We start from the raw sequence: 24,470 nt of genomic DNA, 5'->3' as shown, positions 1-24,470 counted from the left end.
TTAACACCTGGGTGACTTTTACAAATGGTGTTTCACTTGTTCTGTGACGATGCGGGATCAAGGACTTGGGAGGGACGAGGCCTTCTTCCTTACCCTTCCATAGGTCACTTTTCTTTCATGACATCACTGCATGCCCTTATGTTTCAAGGTTACCTGTCAAGAACCATCCCCGTTTGAGACAGGGACTCATCTCTTTTGCAGCGCACCAGTCCCATCTCTGGCACAACAACACAAATAGTAATAACGAAGCCACGTGACAGCGATGTGCCTTTTCTGAAGACAGGGTGACTCACATGATGAGGCTGAGCGACCGTGGCACTGGGACACCTCCTCTCCAGCTTTTTAAAAAATAAAGTAAATCAAGAGTCACCCTCTGCAGCAATAAACTTGACATGTTTATTAATTAAACTATCACTTAAATAAAAAAAAGTGCATAGAAAATAAACATGTTTAAAAACTCCTTTTTGTTTTTTACAACTATATACACTTTTATTTTTACATTCAGTCTTTCGCAGAGCTTTCAGCATTGTTTTTAACTATTAAAGTATTTCCTTCATCCCTGTGACAGGGAGTTAACACTGATGTACTTTAGACATTTCCTTTTTTCTTTTTTTTTTCTTTTTTTTTTTTTTAAACCAGAAGCTTGGAAGAACACAAGAAAAAAAGAAATAAAAAGATCCGTTACACATGATAAGTTGTCGAGAAATGTATTATTTCTAGAACGTGACCTTGCCATTGTAGAGCTTTTTTTTTTTTTGAACAATTATTCACCTACCTGTATTTACTAAAGAGACTGTTAAGTTTAATAAAAGAAACACCACAAGTATAGTTCTTGGTTGATAGACAAAGCTACAGTACCTTGTTAAAAAGATACCAGGAAAGCACAGAACACATTTTCCCTATATGCAGGTGGTACCCCAACATTCATAACCAAAAAAAAAAAAAAAAAAAATCCAAAAACAAAACAAAGAAACAAGTTGTACAAGTACTGACTGGTAACATTGAAGGTCAGAAAAATCCTCAAGCAGGGAAACGACGGGCTAAGTATTTCATTTCTGCAGGAAGCTACACTCTTCAGGCTGAGGTGTTCTAGAGCCAAGCAAGCCCCCTTCAGGTTACATTTGTTAACCCAGAAGTACACAGCTTGATTATTTTTCCTGCCTTTGTTAGCAACTGTAACACAATCCTTATCTATAGTGTTAAGAGAATTAAAAGCCATGGACCGATACTGAACTAGGCTTCATTACATGGTGCATCACTATATTAGTTCCTATATATATATCATATTTATAGTTATAAAAAAAACTCGCAAGTGTGTTGAGTATGGACCAGTAGTATGGGTTTGAATGGCATGATTCTGCACAAAGACCATCTTGCTGAAGAACCTGGTATTGCTTGGAAATGAAAGAAAATGAAATAAAAAGATTATACCCAGCCCTTTGCAATGACCCGCTTTTCCTTTAAAAAAATTGGTTTGTACAAATAAAAATAAATGCCTTAAGGTTTGACTTTTAGTATTTTCAGATATCATGATCTATGTCAGTCCTTATAAAATATACATTCATATATGAGGAAGCTGCATTGTGCTCACTATTAGCCTGGGCAGAACAGGGTTAAAGGGCACATAGGCCTGTGTCTTACACATGAATCATTGAAAACTTAAATACTAGCTGCCAAGGCTTCTCCCCACCTTCCTTTTATTTATTTAAAACTGTAAGTGACTGAAAACCTCTGTGCTGGAGACAGACTGGTGAGAACAATGGAAGTGGGGAGCCAAGGGGACCCCTGGCCCAGCCTGTAGGTCAGCACAATTCAGCTTCTCTGGTTTACAGACAGTTTCACTGGCCACAGTGGCTGCTCGTTAAGGCAGCCACAACAGGTATAGCAGCAAAGCATTCAGTGAGCTGGATCTTCCACCAAATTCTAGCCTGATCCATTTGCGCTCTCAGTCCTCACGGTAGAGGAAATTTCTAGTGCCTGGTTCTCAGAGAGACTCAGGTGGTATCTCTCGTCTGTTTTCTCCTTCACTTATTTTTTCCCCCTCTTCTTGTGTTTTTTCCCCTAACTAAGGGGTTTTGTGGGAGCAGTGTGTCCTGATCAGAACTTGCTCTTAGTGTGGATTTCTGGTGAGGACTCAATTTTGCTGATCAAATAGCTGATAGCGACACAGATTTTTGGCAAGAGAAAAGAATGGGATTGTTGTCAGCTGCAGAGGCTGATTCTCTGCCAGATAAAGGGATATCAGCAGGAGGGAGAAGGGGGGGGAAATGATTGAACTAGACCATTCTGAAGGTAAAATTCACTGGTGTGTCCAGCACTGGAACTGTTCCCCAGCACTGCTGCGAAGAGCTGTGTCTAGGGATGCTGAGCTGAGATTTCCCCAGACATGGTTTCTGGCCTCTCAGTGTGTGTGCATTCCCAAACTGTCAGTGCATCAAATCATTTCAGTAACACAGGCAGCTTTGACTTTGATTTTTCCTTTAAAAAAAAGTTTTACAAAATAATAATCACACAGTGCAATAAAAAAGGAAACAGCAATTCCTGACCCTTCTGCGTGCTGCATTTCATTCTCAGGTCAGAGGAAGAGGTCTTGGGGGTTGAATGACACAGATACATAGTGCTAAGCTGTGAGCGCTAAGGAGTTATTAGTCAATGCTGTCCAATTTCCATAGGCAGCTGCTGATGCTGTTTCATAGCAGCCTTTCAATTTGCTAATTCAGCAAATTGTAGATGGCCTGTCCACAGGGACAGAGGAGAGGAGTGGGTGTGCATTATAATTTTACTGTTCAAAGGAAAAATTCATGTTTCCAAGTGAGAGGCACTCGGGGCTGTGAAGTGCATTTGTGGGTACAAATCCCACACCTGTTCCTAACAATGATGGTGAACAAAGGCAGGGCTGGGGTTCTATTGCTTTGATCAATTTCCACAGGACCAAGTTTCTCTGGTTGAAGAGTTGAGAATTTTCCAAGAATGAAAACCCACTCTGGCTCTTTATCCAGTGAAGCTGCTTTAGAAACACAATAGTTGAGTGATGGGAAGTTGGCTTTCCCTGCTACCAATCACAGTCCTGGGCTTAAGTTTAAGTGATCTCTCCAGAGATGCAGGGACCACTCACTCTCAGTAAGTATCCTGGCAGAATCAGTGAGTTACTGAGGAGGACACGTCTGCTCTGCAGGATTGAAGTGGAAAGAGCAGGGTGGAAAAATTCATATTTCCTGCCATATTCCTAATTCTGAGCTCTGAACAAACTAATGGAAAAGTGAAGATAGCAATTCTTACCCCCTCTCCTTTACCTTTCTATAAATAGAACAGTGGCACGTGTCAAGGCAGAATCATGCCTCTTTCTGCCCAGCGGTAGGAAAACTGTACCAAAAATGTTAACACAGACGTTCAAATAAAGTTCCACTGAGTCAAACTCCTCCTGAGTTGGGTGATTGTTCCCCATGCCCTCCCCCTTGACAAATTAATATAATTAAGGTCCAGCCAAAGCTTCCAGGAAACAGCTACTTAAGTCAACAAGGCAGAACAAGATTAAAAGTAAAATAAAAATAAAAGTATCCCTCTCTCTGGAGGAAGGATCAGACTATGTCCAGCCAGATATTTCCAATAACCATCCTATGAAAATAAAAAATTATTAAAAACAGATTATCTTAAATTAGGATAATACCACTGTTTAAAAATAGCCTTGTCATAAGTGCTTTTCCCTATGAAGTGCTTCTCATAGAAAAATATACAAAATATATTTACATTTATAAAACCTTAAATACTACACTGTAAACAGAACAGAGTAAAATCCAATCACTTAATTTAACAGGCTTGGGGCTTTTTTTTCTTTTGGATCCAAAGATGGGGGGGGAGGGGGGAAGAGTTATCCCACATGAACCAGGACTAGTGTCATTCTGTTTTGCTTTTTAAATGAATTTGCTCTTTCACTCAGGTGGGTTTAATTGTGGCAGTTGCAAACTGGTTTCCTAAACACATTTTTAAATGCTACAAGGAGTATGCTCAGACTGTTAGTGTTTGGCTTTGCATTTCTACTGAGCTTTTATATCCCCTTTTGGTGCCTATTCCTATGTCTTACAAGGAAGATTGAAGTAACCATAACCTAGAAATGGATCTAGAGAGAGGGATGTGCTTAGAGAAATCACTCATTTGCTTGATTCGTTTATCCTACTACATTATTTAAACCATCTGAGCAGAGCCTCTCCTGCTGAAACCTCTGCAAATCACCCTTGCTAGTTTCTGTTTGGGAGTACTGGCTAGCTAATAGAACTGGTCTCCATTTCTGACAGTTGCGGGTCCTCCTACTCTGCTCATGGATTTCCATTGCTTGGACAGGCTCAGAGGCAGGGAGGCAGATCTCTGTGCGGCTGGAAAACCCTTCAGCTCCCTAGACCAAAGAAGAGTGCCCATTTCTGATGGCAGAAACATAGGAGAAGAGTTGTTCCTACTCTACAGAGGACTTCATTACTGAAACAAGGCTTTGCTGACAAGGATTTCCACTTTGGGCTGTAAATCCTGAAGAGTGAATCACTGTAATCAGTTGGCAAACCCAATACAGCCCCTTCCTTTACTAGAGACAGCTAGAAATTCTCTTATACAAAAACAGAAATTTCAGAGGAAAATCCTACTGAAACCCTTTTCAGTTCACTTACAGGCTGCTGTAGGTTACCCTAGCCTTATTTACTCTTTCCAGGCCCCAATAAAAGACAGACCAACCAAGAGAAATGCACTGGGTCACCTATGGCTGCTCTAAGAAGTCTGATAAAACCCAGCCTGCTCACAAATAGTGTTTTGGAAATGCATGGTGGAAGGAACCACAGACACTCAATGTCCTTCATGGAGCTGGCTGATGGGATACAATCTCTCTCCAGTGGAAAAGCTCAGTCACATACTGTGCTTCTTTTAATTATGACACAGCAAGCGAAGGAAACTGAAAACTCCACATTGCCGTTCCTGGCAAAGCTGGTCATGGAGTCCCGACAAACCAGAAACAACAAAGGAGGACAAAAATCTGAGGCCTCTACCCATATATGAGTTTTGGTCTGTTCTGCCTCATCCATCCACCCTCCCCCTCTCCCACTCACTATCCCACAATGACGGACAAATACTGGAGGGGGGAAAAAAAGGGCAGTGGAAAAAGCATAACAATCATACTGAGGATCTTCTCTGATCGTCTGTGTCTTTCATAAGGATAACTGTGCGCACGTGAGACATGAAGATGTGGACTCTGACGGAGAAGCGCAGCCATCACTTACGTCCCTGAGCCCCAGTCAATCTTCATTTCTGTCTCTGTCTTCCCCTCTCCCTCCCAAATGGCAGGAAAGAAATGCACTGTAACTTTGGTTCGCCCCAGGCCCTTCAGGGCTCACTCACAGCTCATGAAAGTTTTAGTTTAAGAATTTCCTGCACTTCTTGGCGCCGCAGTTACAAGGCAGTTTGTTGCTGGCGTCTTCAATGGGGAATTTGTAGTCATAAGTGAGTTCCTCCCCACGGTAGATTTTGCGCATGGCGAAGATGACGATGTGTTTCTGGCCATCAATGTTGATTACGCGGGAGTAACAGTTGGGCTCACATGAGTGGTTGATGAAGCGGGCTGCATTCCCGTGCATAGTGGCATCTACCACTTCGGAGTCATCAATGCGGAACATGTAGCAGCCAATCCCCTGGGCATGGAGGAAAGAAAGGCATTTAGAGTTCAGGGAAGCCAAGAGTCCCTCTCCCCTGCCTGGAGTTTCAGGAGATTGTTTATTACCATAACTAAACAAGAGAAATCAACATGTAGTCGGTGTGGAACCATGATCTCCTTAGAATCCTGTAGCCACTCTTCAGTTATAAGGTACTTGCTTGAGCCATTTTATCCTCATACCCTTTGAATCCGCAGTGTTGATGCAGGGCTCAAATATTTCCTAAGCCCTTGGAGGAAGCAAAGGAAGTGCTCCTAGAGCTCCAGTCAGTGCTGGAAAAACTGGGAAGTCTAGAACCCCAGACCACAGAGTTCAAGTGCAGTTTGCTCGCCTATTAAAGTTTGCACTGTACATATACTTGACTCCCTTTAACCCACCCTTGAACCCAGACAGACATATTTAAGCCCCATGCAATCCCCACAGACCAAGTCTGGCCAGGATCTGGGCCCATTCTCTACAAACTGCTGCTGGAGGTCATAACACTGAATTGCAACTGGAAGTCACTAGTTTTAAAGTCACCACAAACACATCTTGGCTCTGTCAGAAAGCACTTGGAAGGTCACAAATGTGAAACTTCCCTCTTTTTCATAATTATTTTCAGTTCAACATTTTTCTGCAAATGTCTACGTCAACACAAACAGAAAAGAGAGTCTCCAAGAAGAAATTGCTGATATGTATAGGAGAAGTTGCCAACAATGGGCATTTTATTCAGGCCTTGTCCAAAGCAAACACATCAGAATGTAAAATTTGCTTGGCCTTTACAATTTATGTGGTCAGATGCATTATCTAGTGGTTTGAGCACAGGAATGGCACCCAGAAACTCTTCTGTACTAACGTTCGCTATGACACCAATCCCCTCTCTGAACTGGGGCTAAGAGCTTAGCTCCTCTGCCTTTGTTTCCCCATCTATACTCCCTACCCCACAGAGGGTTGTGAGGATCAGCTGTTTGTACAGTACACTGAAGATTAGGAGTACTATGTAAGTGCTAATATTTTATAGGATTCCCACACATTAGGGCATATATTTTTCCATAGTTACACAGGGTTTCAGTTCCATAACCCCTGCGAAAGACAATTATCAGTTTCCTCTTGGGAATGCTCCCTTCAGCTCGCCAACCGGAGAAAAGTGCTGTGAATGAGTTTAATTGTGCCTTTTACAAATGTTGATGAAAGCCACAGAACTCACCTTGCTGTCATAGTACTTCTCTCGTTTGTCAGTGAGGATGGAGCGAATGACATTGCCTGAATATTCAATCACCATCTCACCTGCATCAATGTTCCTTTTGCAGAATAGGCCCCGGCCATGGATGGGAGACCTAGTGAAAAGAAACAAGGTAAGAGAATATATCAACCAATGCAACTGGACCATGCTGTTTCAACTGAAGATCAGAAAACCTTAGCACACAGGCTAACTCTTCATCAAAGGGATGAAGGGTTTGACTCTCCTCACTGTGTTTTTACCATATGCAAGTAACCAAAACATTTTTAGCTTCCCTTCCCACCCCAAAAATAAATGCCTGAGCTATCACCAAGGTGAGCTGGCAGGAATAAGTGGTTTGTACTGAGGATCAGCTTTTTAAAGATTTGACCTGAAAACAAAGAAAGGGAAGAGACGAAGGGAGAGAGAGAGAACTCTTTCCCTTCAACATTCCTGTTGGACTTTAGAAAGGGTTTTCAATTTTTAATCTCCTTCTGCCCTAGACAGAGTTAAAGCACCAGAGTAAAACCATACCTGTAGACACCAACTGCCTCCTTGGAGGTCTTCTTCAAGTGTCGGAATCGCATGGGCATTGGCAGATCCATACTAGTTGCCCTCCTAGAACAAAGAGACACTGCTAAGTGATCACCTTTATTCGAGAGCCCATGCCAAGCATTAGTCGGTATAGTTTCAAAAATATTAACAATTAGTCACTGTGAGACTGCAGCCCAATGCCCACTGAGAAAGCAACCAAAATTACTACAATGTATTTTTCTATAAATATTATATTATAAAGCTGTTCTTAATTCAACATCTGATCTCAGACAAACTCCTTACTGCTAACCAGCTCTCCTCTTCTGCAAATTTAATATAAGTAATCTTTTTTGCCTTATTCTCCCAGAATTCTGATCAGAACGTCCTGCAGTAGCATGAAAACAGATCTGAGAGAGGCTGGCCATGTTCAGTAGCCAGCTCCCCTGCTAATGCAGGATTGTCCTCTACAAGCTATTTTCTAGTGTTTTGTACATTTAAAGTTGTAACACCACACCTCCAGGTGCAATAGACAAGACCAAAATATTTGGCTTTTCTTCTTAGCACCCTCCCCTTTTCCCTTTTGGGGACATAAATCCAGTTGCATACCGAGCAGACTTCAGCTGCACTTCCTCCTCTTCCTCATCATTGGGGTTGTATTCTGGCGGCTGGCGGTGTTTAGAAGCCAGGAAATTGAACATATCAAATGCTGACTTCCTGGAGGGCAAAGAACATGTGTATTACTGGCAAAGTTAGTTTTCAACAATATCTTGGCTGCTGCAAGGGCTATGTGTGTCTGGTACTCTATCACTTCTCTGGCCTAACTTTCATTTCCTTCTCAAAAAGGAAAGGAGTACCAGTGGCACCTTAGAGACTAACCAATTTATTTGAGCATAAGCTTTCGTGAGCTACAGCTCACTTCAGAAGTACAGCTTACTTCACTGGTACTCCTTTTCTTTTTGCGAATACAGACTAATAGGGCTGCTACTCTGAAACATCTCCTTCTCAGTGATTCATGCTCACCTCAGGTGCTGATCAAAGCTCTGTAAGGCAGCAACACCAAATAAACATAATCTTTAGGATTGTGAATGGAAATGGTAAAGTGGGAAGTCTTATTAATTTCAATTTCCTACTGCTTGGCAAAAAGCTAAGAGCAACAGAAGTTCTAGAGCTGCATGTAGACTCAGGAATATACAGGCCATCAGTTTACATTTGGAAGATACCATTAAACCTATAATTTAGTTTTTAGTTTAAAGATTAAATTCTGCAGAAGTTTACAGTTTATGCCTCTCACTTGCCAGGGGAAAAGTCTCTTACTCTGGCTAGTAGACTGGTCAAGTCCCACCCATCAGAAAGCTCACGCTTACCTGAGGTGGACTTCAGCCCTAGCAGAGCCATGTGGATTCAATGGGGGTTCATTGGTCTCCTCTGGTTTGTGGAATCTAAATTTGTAATTGTGGCAATGCTTTGCTCCATAAAGCTGCTCAATCAGGAACACAACAGCATCATGGATAATCCCCAGCATCCTCAAACCATTCACACCTAGAACAAGGACAAAAGGAAAGGGTAAGAAACCAGGCGTCAGTGAAAACAGGCAGTCTGGAAAATAAACCAGCCCATTAGAAACCAGTGGAAGCTCCTGCCAGAGCCCTGCATTAGCTACATTGTTTGATTTCTAATGAGAACTTAAAATAAAAATTCTTTTGTTTCAGTCTCTGCATCAAGACATATCCCCAGTTCAGCAACTAGCAGATGAACTACAGCCATCTAGGACAGTGGCTTTTAGATAGTGATTCATAGAATCATAGAATATCAGGGTTGGAAGGGACCCCTGAAGGTCATCTAGTCCAACCCCCTGCTCGAAGCAGGACCAATTCCCAGTTAAATCATCCCAGCCAGGGCTTTGTCAAGCCTGACCTTAAAAACTTCCAAGGAAGGAGATTCCACCACCTCCCTAGGCAACGCATTCCAGTGTTTCACCACCCTCTTAGTGAAAAAGTTTTTCCTAATATCCAATCTAAACCTCCCCCACTGCAACTTGAGGCCATTACTCCTCGTTCTGTCATCTGCTACCATTGAGAACAGTCTAGAGCCATCCTCTTTGGAACCCCCTTTCAGGTAGTTGAAAGCAGCTATCAAATCCCCCCTCATTCTTCTCTTCTGCAGGCTAAACAATCCCAGCTCCCTCAACCTCTCCTCATAAGTCATGTGTTCTAGACCCCTAATCATTTTTGTTGCCCTTCGCTGGACTCTCTCCAATTTATCCACATCCTTCTTGTAGTGTGGGGCCCAAAACTGGACACAGTACTCCAGATGAGGCCTCACCAATGTCGAATAGAGGGGGACGATCACGTCCCTCGATCTGCTCGCTATGCCCCTACTTATACATCCCAAAATGCCATTGGCCTTCTTGGCAACAAGGGCACACTGCTGACTCATATCCAGCTTCTCGTCCACTGTCACCCCTAGGTCCTTTTCCGCAGAACTGCTGCCTAGCCATTCGGTCCCTAGTCTGTAGCGGTGCATTGGATTCTTCCGTCCTAAGTGCAGGACCCTGCACTTATCCTTATTGAACCTCATCAGATTTCTTTTGGCCCAATCCTCCAATTTGTCTAGGTCCTTCTGTATCCTATCCCTCCCCTCCAGCGTATCTACCACTCCTTCCAGTTTAGTATCGTCCGCAAATTTGCTGAGAGTGCAATCCACACCATCCTCCAGATCATTTATGAAGATATTGAACAAAACCGGTGATTAAGTTGGTCAGAATGCTAACTCCTATAGCAGGCTTATAAACTATGCCTAACTAATAAAAAAACACACACTGGAGCTTATAGGGTAACTCTGGACATTCCACTTGTATACTATGTAGTTACACTACTGTTTCATAGACTTTAAGGTCTGACGGGACTATCGTGATCTAGTCTGACTTCCTGCACACTGCAAGCCACAGAACCTCACTCACCCACTCCTATAATAGACCCCCTAACCTCTGGCTGAGTTACTGAAGCCCTCAAATCATGGTTTAAAGACTTGAAGTTACAGAAAATCCAACATTTACACTAGTTTAAATCTGCAAGTGACCGGTGCTCCATGCTGCAGAGGAAGGCGAACCCCCCCCAGGATCTCCGCCAATCTGACTCAGGGGAAAATTCCTTCCTGACCCCAAATATGGGGATCATATAGACCCTGAGCATGTGGGCAAGACCCACCAGCCAGACACCTGGGAAAGAATTCTCTGAAGTAACTCAGAGCCCTCCCCATCTAGTGTCCCATCGCTGGCCATCAGAGGTATTTGCTGCTAGCATCGCAGATCTGCTACATGCCATTGTAGGCCGTCTGACCTGAAGCGAGGAGATTTCTGATCATACCATGCTGCTAAACAACTTCACAGCAGAACTCCAGGACACATCTAAACTAGTGTTATCTGTGCAGCTCATACACAGAATAAAAAGGTCAAATAGGCTCAGGTGGCCAGCCACCATACATTAAGAGAAGTACCATAATTTTCTCATTTGAAAAAGTAGCAAAATTGCCATAAGCTTTGTTCAATAAAAGTCCAACATTTCACAGCAAATGTAGCTTGCTCAGTGGATCAGACACAAACCCTGACACAAAGTAATGAATCAGGTAATAAGAGAGAAAATCCCCGCCCCGATCATTCTCATATAAACGTTATTGTTGCTGCAATGTTGGAGCTTTTTATTTATGCAAACCTTGAGGAGCTTTGCCCGGCTTAAATCAAAATATTTACGACCGAAAATGTTTCTCCTTCAAAGAAGTGAGCTGTCTATAAGCAACTGACCTTTTTCTTCTGAAGACTCTACTCTTGTTTGACAATTTCCTCATGACATTGGTTTATCTGCTTTTAAAATACACTTGCTGACAAAGAGGAAACAACCTCAGTGGTTGGTATTACCTGCAAACGATAGCTGCTTCAGACGGGCATTGGAACGAGCTTCTTGAACTTTATCAGTCAGTGATTTCCAGGCATCTGCGATTAGAAAATGGAAGACAAAACAATAAAAGAAGCTTTGCATCTATCAGACATCAGGAGTAACCGGAACAGCTGCTCGGCATGTCTCTTGATTGTCTTCTCATTCAGTCAGGTCTGCAGCGATGCAGCCAAGTCCAGCGGGTGTGAATGCACGCGCGCACACAGTACCAGCCATGTGGCAAATGTAAAGAGAAGCGCAATCAGTGGCCATAAACTCATTATTTCTCCTGTAGTTATACAGTTTTCACCCTCTTCAAAAAAACTTAATGGTGCACAGGCAAATAAGTTGCTTTAGCAATGACTTTTGAAACAAAATTTAGATGACCTAATGCCTGGTCTGTGTTCATTATTTGCTTTGTCCCACCACTACTTTATATACCAACAACACTATTGGTCAATGATTTCAAGACGAAGAGGAACAATGCAGACATTTAACACAAACCAGGCACTCTGGCATAGGATTTTGTTCCAAAGCTTTATCTCTAAGAGAAGACAAGTCTATTCTGGAGACGCTTGATACAGAGATCACAATTTCTCAAAAAGCATCTTTTGTTTTTAACCTCTGGGAACAAAGCTTAGAGAAAGTTGCAACCAGAAATCACTGTCCTCACCTTCAATACTTTCTGCACAGATCTGAAAACCGTCATCACTTGAGATCTCGAAAACTAGTCCTTTCTTTGGCTTCTTCTCACCAAGGCTTTCTTTCCTCTTTTGTTCTTGCTGCAGCCAAAACATAAGTGGGGAGCTGAAAGTGCCTTCCTCCTCTTCAGAAGCTTTGGATCCTGGAAGACAGACAGACCGATATGAAGATACAGTTGGGCAGAATGAAGTTTTATTGTACCTCCCACCACCAAACAAACAGATACCTAATGGTGAAAAGAATTTGTCCCTGATTTGAACAATGGATGATTATTTCTAAGAAGCCACCAAAACGTAAGTATCGTTCTTGAGCTGCCTCCCTTATCAGTGTGCCTGGATTACTCCCTAGCTTTGAGATCCTTTTCATGCAAACCAACTCCTGGTTGCTTTAAAGCAGGGATCCCGAACACAGTGCCTGCGGGTGCCATGGCGCCCACTGGAGCACTTTTGTGCACCCGCAGGACACCCCAACGCTGAAATGCCGCCGAGAATTGTTGAGTTCTCGGCGGCATTTCAGTGGCGGGGTGCTCGGCGCCCGCCAGAGTCTTCTGGGAATAGCAATATTCTAGTCCCACGAGAAAGGTTGGGGACCACTGCATTAGAGGTTAATACAATCTGTAGAATCTGTAATGCAATTTAACATCTACCTCTGCATGGAGAACAGCATACACTATAGTAGTCAGCTGTACAGTTTCAGCAGAATCCACGTCCACATGCAGGCATGTGGACTCAGCCAGAACAATTCTGCTAATGATATTAAGTGACTCGTTAAAGTTCCACAATAATGGATTACCTACTGAACCATCACCAGTGGCAATGGGAATGATAAAAGGGGAAAACAAAGACAGGTCTTTCCATGAATCATACTCCAGGGGAGCTACTACAGGAATATCAATTTCTGGTGATGATGAACAGAAAGAAAACTGCAGTTAATGGGACAACAGCTTTACCACAACAATTTTAATTCCGTTCTCTGTATACGGGCACGAGGGTGATAAGCAGACTTTAAACTCAACTCCCAAACAAAGTCTAGAATGGGACTTTCTAAAGTTTAGAACTGTTCTGGAGCTCTCATTTCCTGATCAAGAACTGAGGTCCTGAGCATGGATTTACATCCATTTAGAAAGTGAAATCCAGATTACACCACAACGTGAGAACATAAAAATCAAAGTTGCAAATTTCTACAACTACAACCACACATGCAATTCACATTTCTGTGACTGGAACGTAACTGCCTCCAAAACTAGCAGAAAACCATACAGTGGCTACTAAGAGTTCTTTAAAGTGGTCAAACATGAAAAGACTCTATATAGTTCAACATCAAAGGCTGCCAAGAAACTGTATTTTTGGAAGAAGCGACATACCTGTATTTTCTTGCTCATTTGCTGTGTTCTGCACTGACTGTGGCTCTGTAAGAATTGCCATTTGCCTTGGGGAAAGGGAGAAAATGAAATATAATGCTCGGCAATAAACCCCCCCCTCAGAAGGCAGCTCCTGTTTTTTCCTTTGGCTGATCCATCTAACCAGTTGGGGTGGTTTGTGTTTCACAGAGACAATGTCAACTTGAACATTTTTAAATTGATTACATATAAAAATTTCCAGTTTCTAACAGAACACAGTTTAAATAATACTCTTATTCCAAATATGTTTATAAGAGTTTTTCAGTTCTCTGGTAGATTTTTATAAGGATCCTTTCAGAAAGGAAGAAACTGACTGTGCAAGAGAACAGTGAACCAAACTGCATGCCTGTGACTGAAAGTACCTCTGTATTCACACCCTACACATTACCGTAATGATCTTTGTACAAAATATGCCTTGAGAGTTATATTGGAAAACTAATAACTCACTGGTCAATGATATCATGGTGAAATGTATGTAATCCATAAACCACGAACCACACTGCCCTAACTAGACAAAAGTTGATTGCACCCCAGAACTTCACAATGCCTTATACTGACAGACTCAAGGAGCTCAAAGGCAAGTTTAAGGAGTGACTTGATTACAGTCTATAAGTATCCACATGGGAAATAAATACTTAATAATGGGATCTTCAATCTAAAAGAGAAAGGTATAACATGAGCCAATGGCTGGAAGCTGAAGGTAGACAAATTCAGACTGGAAATAAGGTGTACATTTTTAACAGTGAGAATAATTAACAACTGGAACAATTTAGCAGCGGACGTGGTGGCTTCTCCATCACTAAGAATTTTTAAATCAAGATTGGATTTTTTTTTAAAAAGATCTGCTCTAGGACTTATTTTGGGGGCGTTCTATGGCCTGTATTATATAGGAAGTCACACAGTAGTCTCTTCTGGCCTTGAAATCTATAGGCTTGTCTACACTACATAGCTTTTAGCCGTTAAAAATCGCACAGTGTAGCCACTGTTTGTCGGCTCTCCTGCCGACAAAAAACTTCCACTGCCAACGAGCGGCGTTAGCTTTGTCGGCAGAAGCGCTCTCCTTCACACAGGCACTTGTCGTGGCAAAACGTGTGTCTTTCGGGGGGCGAGGGGGTGGATGTTAACACCTCTGAAAGACAAAAGTTTTGTCATTCTATTGACAGTGTAGACATAGCCTATCCATGCACAAAGGATACAAGCTGGAAAAGGAAAAAAACTAGTTTTTAGATTTCAGTACAGAAATTTTCGTGTTACCTGTGACTACAGTAGGTACAAGGGGCCTGATTCACCGTTGCATAATTTCAGCTTTATGCTGTTATAACACTTAGCATGCATTCACACTACAGAATTAACTTGATTCACCCTCATTATTTCCACTGTGTACGCATTTCACAACGGAGAGCGGCCTTGCTACAGAACAGCCGCCAAGCTTGGGGGAGAAGAGGGGCTGTAGTGGCCTTTATCCACACCGGCACTCTATTCACTTGTGTGTAGCACTAAGACTTCCTGGGACCTGGGACACATCTCATGGTTCATAGCACCACCGTGCAATTCTATGAATGTTTTCAGTGTACTGAGAGAGAACCTATCCGTGCCTTTTGGGGATCCTGGGCAGAAGTGGTATGAACCTGACAAGTCATTAAAGTAAATCAGTTCTGGCTTGGTGCACTCAAAATTTCTGTCCATTTCCTTCATTCCAACTTGGAGGCAAGGCCTGGATCTAACTCAGAAAAACAATCTATAGCAGGTGTTGGCACTAGTGCAACTCTCATTTTGGCAAAAATAGGAAGAAGCAGGGCATATGGCATGGTGGGCAGCAGCCTGTCACCATGCAGAAGTGATGGTATGCTTTCTCAAGGAGAGCAAAAAGCTTCATGCAGAGCAACTGATTGGCAGTTCCGGATCAGGCCCTCAAGCACTGAGTGATGAGACTACATCACCAAGCAGCCATGAGACAACTAAGAGTGGGCCACACTCCCGGAGTTGTGTGAGAAGCTCCTTCCAAGCAACTGGCAGAACACTGAGAGGCCTCTTCTTCGAGGCCATTCTAAAAAAAACTTGAGCTTTATGCCAAAGATAGATCAGTGCAGTTGCTGGTACTGGCAGCTGAGTGTGACTGTGCAGAACAAAGGCTCAGCAGGCCTAGATGTCATGGCATGGGACTCCTGGTCAGGAAATAGACAGCAAGAAAAGGCCATAGGGTAGTAGCCCCAAAGGATTGTGGGCAGGTACTAGAGGACTAATAACCCTCAGAGGGTTGCCAACTTTCTATTTGCAGAAAACCGAACACCCTTGCTCCCCGCCGCCTCACCCCTTCTCTGAGGCCACGCCCCCTGCTCACTCCATCCTCCTCCCTCTGTCATTTGCTCTCCCTCCACCCTCACTCACTCATTTTCACCAGGCTGGGGTGCGAGAGGTGGGTGAGGGCTCCGGCTGCGGGTTCTGGGGTAGGGATGGAGATGAAGGGTTTGGGGTGCTGGAGAGGGCTCCGGGCTGGGGCAGAGGGTTGGGATGTGGGACGGGGTGAGAGTTCCGCCTGAGGGTGCAGCTCTGGGGTGGAGCCAGGAGTGAGTGATTTGGGTGCAGGAGGGGACTCTGGGCTGGGGGTACAAGAGGGGGTTAGGGCTCTGGCTGGGGGTGCAGACTCTGGAGTGGAGCTGGGGTTTGGGGTGCAGGAGGGGTCTCAGGGCAGGGGGTTGGGGCGCAGGCGGGCGTGTGGGCTCCGGGCGGCGCTTACCTCAGGCAGCTCCCGAGAAGCACGACATCTCCCTCTGGCTCCTAGGTGGAAGCGCGACCACGTGGATCTGGGCACTGCCCGCATGCGCTGCCCCCTCAGCTCCCACTGGCCACGTGGGAGCTGCTGAGCTGGCACTGGAGGGGGGAGCAGCGCTCAGAACCCCTGTGGTCATCCCTCCACCTAGGACCCAGAAGGAGATGCCAACAGCTTCCCAGGAGTCATGCGGAGCCAGGTAGGAAGCCTGCCTGCGCCGACAACCAGACTTTTAATGGCCTGGTCAGCACTGCTGACCTGAGCCACTAGGGTCCCTTTTCGACCAGGCGTTCCAGTTGAAAACCAGACACCTGGCAACCCTAGGCCCTCAACTGTTGTGTTATGACTCTGGCCTGTGGCCACGTTATAGACAGGTGAAGTTAGTGGCTCTTGAGGGAAGCTCAAGGTCTGTCCCATTACCTCAAGTCATGACAGCTAACTTGTTTTACTGCCTACACCACACACAGGTCATCACATGAGTGACAGGTGGGTGGGGCTGTTTCTGTGGGTAGGTGGGTGTGCATAAGTGGTTTGAGTTATTACGACCACCTCATGTTAACTTGCTAGTGAAGACAACCCCTTATGCTGATTTAAATCTGGAATAACAGCAACAATTAATCAGGCCCCAAAGTTTTCAGACAGAAATGTGGTTTTCAACTTGACAGTGTCCAGTTAAGTAGATCTATTTTTGAAGATTAGTATTGTTCTTTAATATTGCAGTTTAAGTGTCTTCCTTTAAGACTCAATCACAACCAGGACACTGACAACTATCAAACGTTTCCACTAAAGAACTGAGAGTAGATTTTTAAAAAGAGGTAGTCAGTCCTCAGGGGAAACAATCCACCTGACAAAATCCATCACAAACTGGCCCCTGGATGACAGTCTTGAACTCATCTCTAGAATGAAGCAAAGCAATCAACTGAAGAAAACTGGGGAAAGCTTGCACTACTGTATCCATTCTGTGGATATCAGATTTTGACCTGTAGGGTTGCTAATCTGGTAGTTTTTACCAGCCCTAAAAAAAGAATTACAAACAACATTTAAAAGCCACAAGTATGCAACTATTTCTAAGCATTTACTCCTGAATCAAGTATTCAAAAATCAGCTGGTTTCAACTGAAAATGAAAAAATTCTTATATATTAACGTTTATTTCTGTGACATTTATCACTGTAACATGTGCTCTGATTATGTTATTACAATGAATCTTGTTCTACTAGATTAAACAAGGATTTAATATTGTGGCTAACAAGTGACATACATTCCAGACTGAAAGCTACCGGGGTATTTTAATTTACAACAACAGCAACAAGTACAAGGAGGAAGAACAGAGTTTTATTTTGTTTATAAGGTACTGAATATAAACCAGCAAAACCTAATGGGAAAGGTTTGTTTTAATACTTACCCTGCAGGCTGCCCAGATGGCTTTTGTGGTAGCTGATCTATACTTGTATCTTGAATGTCTGCCTTCACTGCAGGAGTCCTGGAACAGAAAGATTTGGGATAATTCAAAAGACTATACAAATAAGAATTTACTGTGACCAAGAAATAATGGATCTAGTGGGACCTGCCATAAGTGATTCACCATTTCAGCAAACTACAAAAATAGGAACAAATGCTACTGTAAAGCCAGAGGACAGAAAGTAGATCAAATTGCTAGTGCTTTAGGTCAGATTCAAGACTTGCACTTTAAAGGGATGGAGTACTCTAGGATCTTTACAAGGATGTTTTTGCATAACCATAAGCATGGAACCATGGGTCACTCCATAAAGGATGGTATGCTGGCAAAAAAAATAGCCTAAAATATTTACAAATAGAAGACCAATTATGTCTAAAAGATTGTGGATCAATTGCTTTTCAAAACAGACTTACAGCACTGAGTTAAAAACATCGAAGAACTGTAGAACTGAGTCATCTGACCGGAGTCATATGACCCAACTAACCGGAGTTAAAGGTCAAGAGACCTGCCCAGTACTTTTGGGCAGGTCCCTTGACCTCCAGGAACTGTAGTGGATTGCTGGGTTGCCCTTGGTCAAATCCCTTATCATATGGACTGCTGGCAACGTCACACAGAGAGGATACTTGGGGACTTTCTGAACGAAAATGTTAAGTGTCACATTCAGCACCCAGGTCCACAGTCCTTATTCTCCCTTCTTCCTACAGATCTGCACCTCAAGTAAAATCACCAAGACACATGCTACTTCAATTCAAAGACTGGAAAGAAATTGCCATACAGTGAGACACTTGAGCTCAGTCTGTTTAGCTTATCAAAACAAATCACAGAATTATATAAATATAGGACTGGAAAGGACCTAAGAAGATTGAGAGTTGGCTTGATTACAGTGTATAAGTATCTCCACTGAGAGAATATACCAAGTAATAAACTGCTCTTTAAAATAGGTTTAAATTCTATAAACTGACATTAACTGGCAGTTGTGAAAACATCCCAGAACCTGGTGGCTAAGTCATGTGCTGTTCCTGAAGACCAAGAACCATTGGCTGGAAGTTAAAACCAGACAAATTCAAGTTAGAAAACAAATATTTAAAAAGTGGGGGCATTTAACCATCAAAACAAGCTACCAAGGAAAGTGGTAAACTCTCTTCAAATGCAGACTGATTGCTTTTAATGAAGATGTTTTAGTCAAACACAAGCTATTGGGCTCAGTACAGGAGTAATGGGGTGAAATTATTTGGCCTGTAATATATATGATCTGACTAAATTATCTAATTAGTTCTTTGGCCTTAAATTCTATAAACATTCCCTATAACTTGTGATTCCTCTTTCCAAAGGAAAGAGAGAAAACTCAGTTGCATGATGAAAATGGAGTGTGATTACTGACATTAACTGGCATACAGCTTTAACCCTTTAATTAATTAAACAACTAAAAAGACATCTGTCCAAGGCTCTAGAAGCATTAACACACAATTAACCATATAATTAAATCTCAGCAGCATTAACATACTATTAACAATATTTAATGGGGAGTATTCTACTCCCGTGACATTTTAAAATTGGACCATGGCATTCAAGAAAGAGAAACGAAAGGGCAAAATATAGGGCAGAATGAATTCAAAACAATTTACAAACTATATGTAGGGATACCATACATATATACAAAATATATGTAGGGATATTTTAGCCACTAAAATATAGACATTTCTAAAAGTGAAACAGGACACAGCAATACCACACAACAATTAGGGTGTGCAGAATCCCATTGCCACTTGAAATAGCAGGGGAATGTGGGAAGGCAGACTGTAATAATCCAATTAGAAATTTGGCTAGGATGTTAGGGATCAACTCTCCTCTTGCAAAAAGTACCATGGGATCTTCAAGTGATTACAGCTGGTCAGTGGCTCAGTTTTAAGTTCTACCTAAAAAGCTGGTATCGCAAGCAGCATAGTACTTCTGTAGGAACATACCAGAGCAGTCTCTTGGTACTGGCTTGGAAGACTGCAACCTCCTCAGACCACCACCATTTCCTATAACCACCATGTCTTCCTTGCAGAGTTTCAATCCAAGTTCTAATCAGGCCAAATGCTGCCAGATTTTAGGATTAAAAGTATATATCGATAGATTCAAAGCACCTATCAACATGATAGCTAACCACTAACTAAATTATAGCACAGCTAGAGGTACCATGTTCGCAAACAACTTTGCTCCCCCAAATAAATGGTTACCAAAAATCTGTCAGGGCTGTCCATCATGAATTAAGGCAAAGACTGTGTGTTGATTTCTTTAGAAATCTGCTTTCCCTGTCCAGATGTCCATTGATGGCAGTGAATGCTACTCTAGAATTTACTACTAAAGGATTCACTATGAGAAGATAAAAAGGAAATTTGATGTGGGGACCAGTGCAACAAGAGCCAGTTTTTTACCATGGTAACAAAACCTCAAGCATACACAAAAGCAAACACATGTTTCTCTTACCCTGCAGTTGAGACTGGGGATACAGCATTGGCCCCTCTGTCTGGAATGTGTACTTCAGGGGGACTGGTCCACATGTGAGGAGTTTTATGCTTCTTTCCATTCCCTTTGTCTAAAGGTGGTTGAATTCGTTTAATTTTTGGCTTCATTTTTGTGGGACCAAGCACTGAGCTACTTGCAGACTGTTGGCCAGATGATGGGGAGCCTCCAGGCGAAGCTGAACTGGCATGCATTACAGTTGAGGAAACCTTGCTTTGCTCGAGTCCTGTGTTGTTAGGAATGTCCACTAGCTGTGGAAAGCTTGACAACTGAGGTGCTGAAGCAGTGGCAAGATCCAGCTGAGAAGAAGCATTTTTGATGGCTAAAAGTTGTGTCATATGCTGAAGCTGATAAGGACCTTCTGGGTCAGTGGATGATTGAGCAACTGTCATGCCCATAGTCTGTGCTGAAGGCAATACACATATGCTTGATGCAGCTGTCATTGCTGCTGTAGCTGGAGTTTGTGACGTCCCCAGTTGTGAAAACATCCCAGAACCTGGTGGCAAAGTCATGTGCTGTTCCTGAAGACCAAGACTCTGCTGACTGGCTTTGATCAAAAGATTGCTTATTGAGCCAAGGTCTCCCAACAATCCAGGGCTAGTTAATGTTACAGAACCCTGTCCCAAAACATGGCCAGGTACTGACCCACCAGTGCTAGGTGCTGCTGTGGCCTGCATGGACACAACATTCAGCACTGACGAATTTGATGCTAGTCCCGGCACTGGCCCGGTCGTGAGGTGGCCGGCCTCTGGTCCAATAATGCTGGGTGAAGCGCCAACTGCCGCAGCAGGGGCTGCTCCCACACCTTGGGGCAGCAAAGACGCTTGCTCAAAATACATGACTCCAGACTTGGACCTTTTAATAATATTGGGAACAGTTCTATGGGGTGTCGAATTTCCAAGGGTCCCCAAATCTAATGGGCTGTTGGAAAGTTGGGAGGGAGCAAAATTAATCAAAGTCATGTTGGAAACCATCTCAGAAGGCGCTATGGCAGAAGGGGTTCCAGACGGAGCTAGCTTTTTATTCTTTCGGGACTGCAGTCGGGATATTGGCCTTTTCTTCCCAAGGCCAGAGGTCGGGGTGGTAATTGTAGTGCCAAGGTCTGTCCTCTGGCTTGCTTCAGACACTAAAAGCTGAGGATCAGGAGGTGGCTGTACACCAATAAGGAGACCTGATGCAGGACTGCCAATATTTGGTGGGAAACCACTCTGAGTAGCTGTGGGAAAGGTATGCAAATGCTGGTGATGGGACATAGGCAGCAGTCCTTTGCTAGTAGGGGGGAATAAAGACTGAGATGATGGCAGGCTTGGATTTAATTCCGTAGTCAATGTAAGTGCACTTCCCATGGGCCCTAGCACTGAAGTATTGGTCTCCATTACGCTCTGTGTGGAACTACCAGAAGGAGTCAGCTGTATTTTTTGTGTAACACCATTCGGAAGAGTCTGGAGGACATACAGAGGCTGCATATTTTGATTGACTACCAGAAGTTTTTCAGTGGCCGGTTTTAGGTGGGGTGGGGTTGTCTGTACTGCAGCATTAGAAATCTGAGATGGACCAGGACTGTCAGTGGAGTTTGGAACGTATTTTTGGTTTTGAAGAGGAACAGTAGGAGATACTGGCACTTGGAGTCCAGGAGTACCGCTGTTCCTAGTTAAATCCTGGTTGCTGCCATGTCCTTGCTCTACTGGGGCGCAAGGTGGGCTGGCTATGTGCTCTGCATCTATGTGACCCTGGATGAAATGATCAGGAGTCATATGTCCTTCAGGGCTTGGGTCTACCCCTGGGCTTAAAAGAGCTGCATCCCCTTCACCAGAGGCAGATTTTTCTGTGACTGTAACTCTCTTCTCTCCAGATTCTGTGGAAGGTAAAGCCAATATAGACCTCTCTCCCGAAGATGAGAGTGCAGACTCTGAAATTACAGCAAGCCTGTTGCGGTTTTGGCTGGGCACAGTAGGACTACGAGTAGTTAGAACGGAGAGATCTGATGGAAGTTCTAAAGGCAGCTCAAACTGCTCCTCTGCTGATATAGAGGAAGAAACACTACTATCCACTGGTTCAGCAGTTGGCAGCTGTTGAGAAAACACTTCAAACAAACCCATGTCCTTGCCACGATTACTATCAAGACCTAGCCCTTCCCCCAGTGTTAGAAGTTCAGATGAAGATGACTCTGGGCTTTCTCCTAAAGCCTGCATCGATGGTGTATTCTTTAGTACAAAGTCCATGATGTCCGAAGGGAGAATGTTTCCACAGTCATCGCTATTGTTATTGTCAGAGTCTGATTTTAGCAGTTCTGTGTTAAAAGTATCCAATAAGTTCTTATCTGAGGGTGTGCTAGCATGAGCTCTGCGGCCTGTGTCCAAGGAACTCAGCTGAGCTTCCAAGGAATCCTGACCCTGTGTTTTAACCCTGCTTACAGCATGGCAATTATCAATCTTTGGGTCAGTTTTATGGCCAGTAGAGCTCTTGGTGACCTGTACTTTCTCTCCAGCTTCTTCAGCTCGATCAAGCTTTAAGTTTTCAGTCCCATTTTCTTTGCCACTTCTTTTGGTTACCTGATTTACTTTTCTTGTTGTTGCTGTAACACTTGTATCACTTTCTGTTCCATCATCCACACCATCTAGCTGGGAGATTTTTGGAAGATTGCACTGCTCCTCCTCCTTGAATAAATTATGGGATCCAAGCCTCTCTTCTGCACTTGAGGAAACCACTGTCCTAGTGAAATTGTAGTAGTACAAATCATCTTCATCAGAAGTACTTAAGTCATCTGCACCATCTACTTGTCCTTCTGCAGACCTCTTTCCTCGCTTCTTCCCAGCTGAGTTGCTGTAGAATGGAATGTCTTCCTCTCCATAAGATCTCACACCATACAAAGGAGTTAATCCAAAGAACATGTTAGATCTTGCCCGAGCACTTCGCCGGGGATATCTCCGCTTGTAGGAACCATCTTCCTGAGCTTTAGTTCCATCCTGAAGCATCAAGTTTCTGTCTTCAACGGGCAGATTCGGATAAGAATTATTTTGAGATTCCTGGGTAGGAATATCACTTGGACTTCCCTGAACAACATCTCCTTGGCTTCCAGAAGTTGAAGACAGTTCTGTCACAGCAGTTGGTTCTGCACCCTTACTCTGCGATTCGGCATCACTTTCTTTCTGTGCATTTTTAGATTGGCTTTCACTTTCCATCTTGAGAGGAGTCAGGGTTACTTTAACTGTGCGTTTTCTAGGAGCCTGCACTTCCTTGGAGGCCACTTCAACTTGCACCAATGGAGCTTTAGATGCCCCTTGTGCAGGTGGAGACTTATCCCCAGTTTTCTCAGCAGAAACATTACTACACAACCTCTGACTAATCTGTTCAGTTGCCAAAACCTGATTGATAAATTCTGGTTTTAAGCTTCCTTCATCACTGGCTGTCACTTGATTTGAGTCTGTAAAAGTTTTTACAGAATGTTTCTCTTTGAAAGTGTCTTTTGTTAACTTTTTTCCTTTCTGTCGTCTGTCTCTGCAAGCGGAAACCACATGCTCACTTGATGCAGAAGACCTGCTACTTATTCCAGCAGGCTTTAAGTTCTTTCCATCTATGTCTTCAACAGAAGAGATTTTTTCTGGTTGTATGAGGTCCATATGTAGGTCTCTATCTTTCCTTGGGCCTCTCTGATGAAAAGATGAAAAGGGCATTGTATCTTTGGAAGAAAGTGTTGCAGAAGAAGGTTCTTGAAAAGTTCCCTTTTTATTAACGTTTAATTCTATGCCTGATGTACTAAGCACTTGGGTGGACATTTTAGTATTCCCAGGTGAAGCAAAAATATGAGCTGAAGAATCTGAGTCCTTTGAACTCGACAATTTTGTCTTCTCTCCCTTTGAAGATGTGCTTTTGGACATCAACTCTGAACTGGTAGAGTGTTTTATTTCTAAAGACTGAGATCCACCCAAATGACAAGTTTTACTTCCACTTGTAGCTAGCATTCTTGGAGAGCTTGAAGAGTTAGGGCTATTTTGAGTTAACGCACTTGAAGCGCTTAAATTCACTGACCCTTTGAAGCTGTCTATATTTTTTGCGCTTGATTCATGTTCTGATGAGGATCCGATACTAGATACTCCAGGCACAGTGTGTCTGGAGTAAGTGTTCCCAATTCTGGTGGGAAAAACCATTCGGAGTTTTGACTGCTGTTGTGACAAAGAGGAGGTACTCTGTCTCCTAGAGCCAATGCTTCTAAGTCCAGATGATAATAAAGGGTCTCCCACTGTTACTATTTCATGGGTCATTGGCGTAGGACTTCCTGAAGAGGA

At 43.3% G+C, this 24,470-nt stretch overlaps 1 protein-coding gene across 1 annotated transcript in view; it reads right to left on the bottom strand.

Annotated features, from left to right (window-relative positions):
• Positions 1-374: 374 nt before the first annotated feature.
• KMT2A (lysine methyltransferase 2A) overlaps positions 375-24,470 on the bottom strand; it is an 86,380-nt gene continuing 62,284 nt past the window's right edge. The window contains exons 28-37 of the mRNA XM_077839834.1: positions 20,149-24,460; positions 17,623-17,700; positions 13,414-13,478; positions 12,022-12,192; positions 11,333-11,407; positions 8,784-8,958; positions 8,026-8,133; positions 7,420-7,503; positions 6,874-7,003; positions 375-5,666 (exon numbers count right to left, since the gene is read on the bottom strand). Of these exons, the coding sequence (XP_077695960.1) occupies positions 5,391-5,666; positions 6,874-7,003; positions 7,420-7,503; positions 8,026-8,133; positions 8,784-8,958; positions 11,333-11,407; positions 12,022-12,192; positions 13,414-13,478; positions 17,623-17,700; positions 20,149-24,460 (5,474 nt within the window). The 3' untranslated portion in view covers positions 375-5,390. The remainder of the gene's footprint in view (positions 5,667-6,873; positions 7,004-7,419; positions 7,504-8,025; positions 8,134-8,783; positions 8,959-11,332; positions 11,408-12,021; positions 12,193-13,413; positions 13,479-17,622; positions 17,701-20,148; positions 24,461-24,470) is intronic.

Source organism: Eretmochelys imbricata, chromosome 22 (assembly GCF_965152235.1).
Source record: "Eretmochelys imbricata isolate rEreImb1 chromosome 22, rEreImb1.hap1, whole genome shotgun sequence".
Lineage (NCBI taxonomy): Eukaryota > Metazoa > Chordata > Testudines > Cheloniidae > Eretmochelys > Eretmochelys imbricata.
This window is presented reverse-complemented; position numbering and strand designations above follow the sequence as displayed.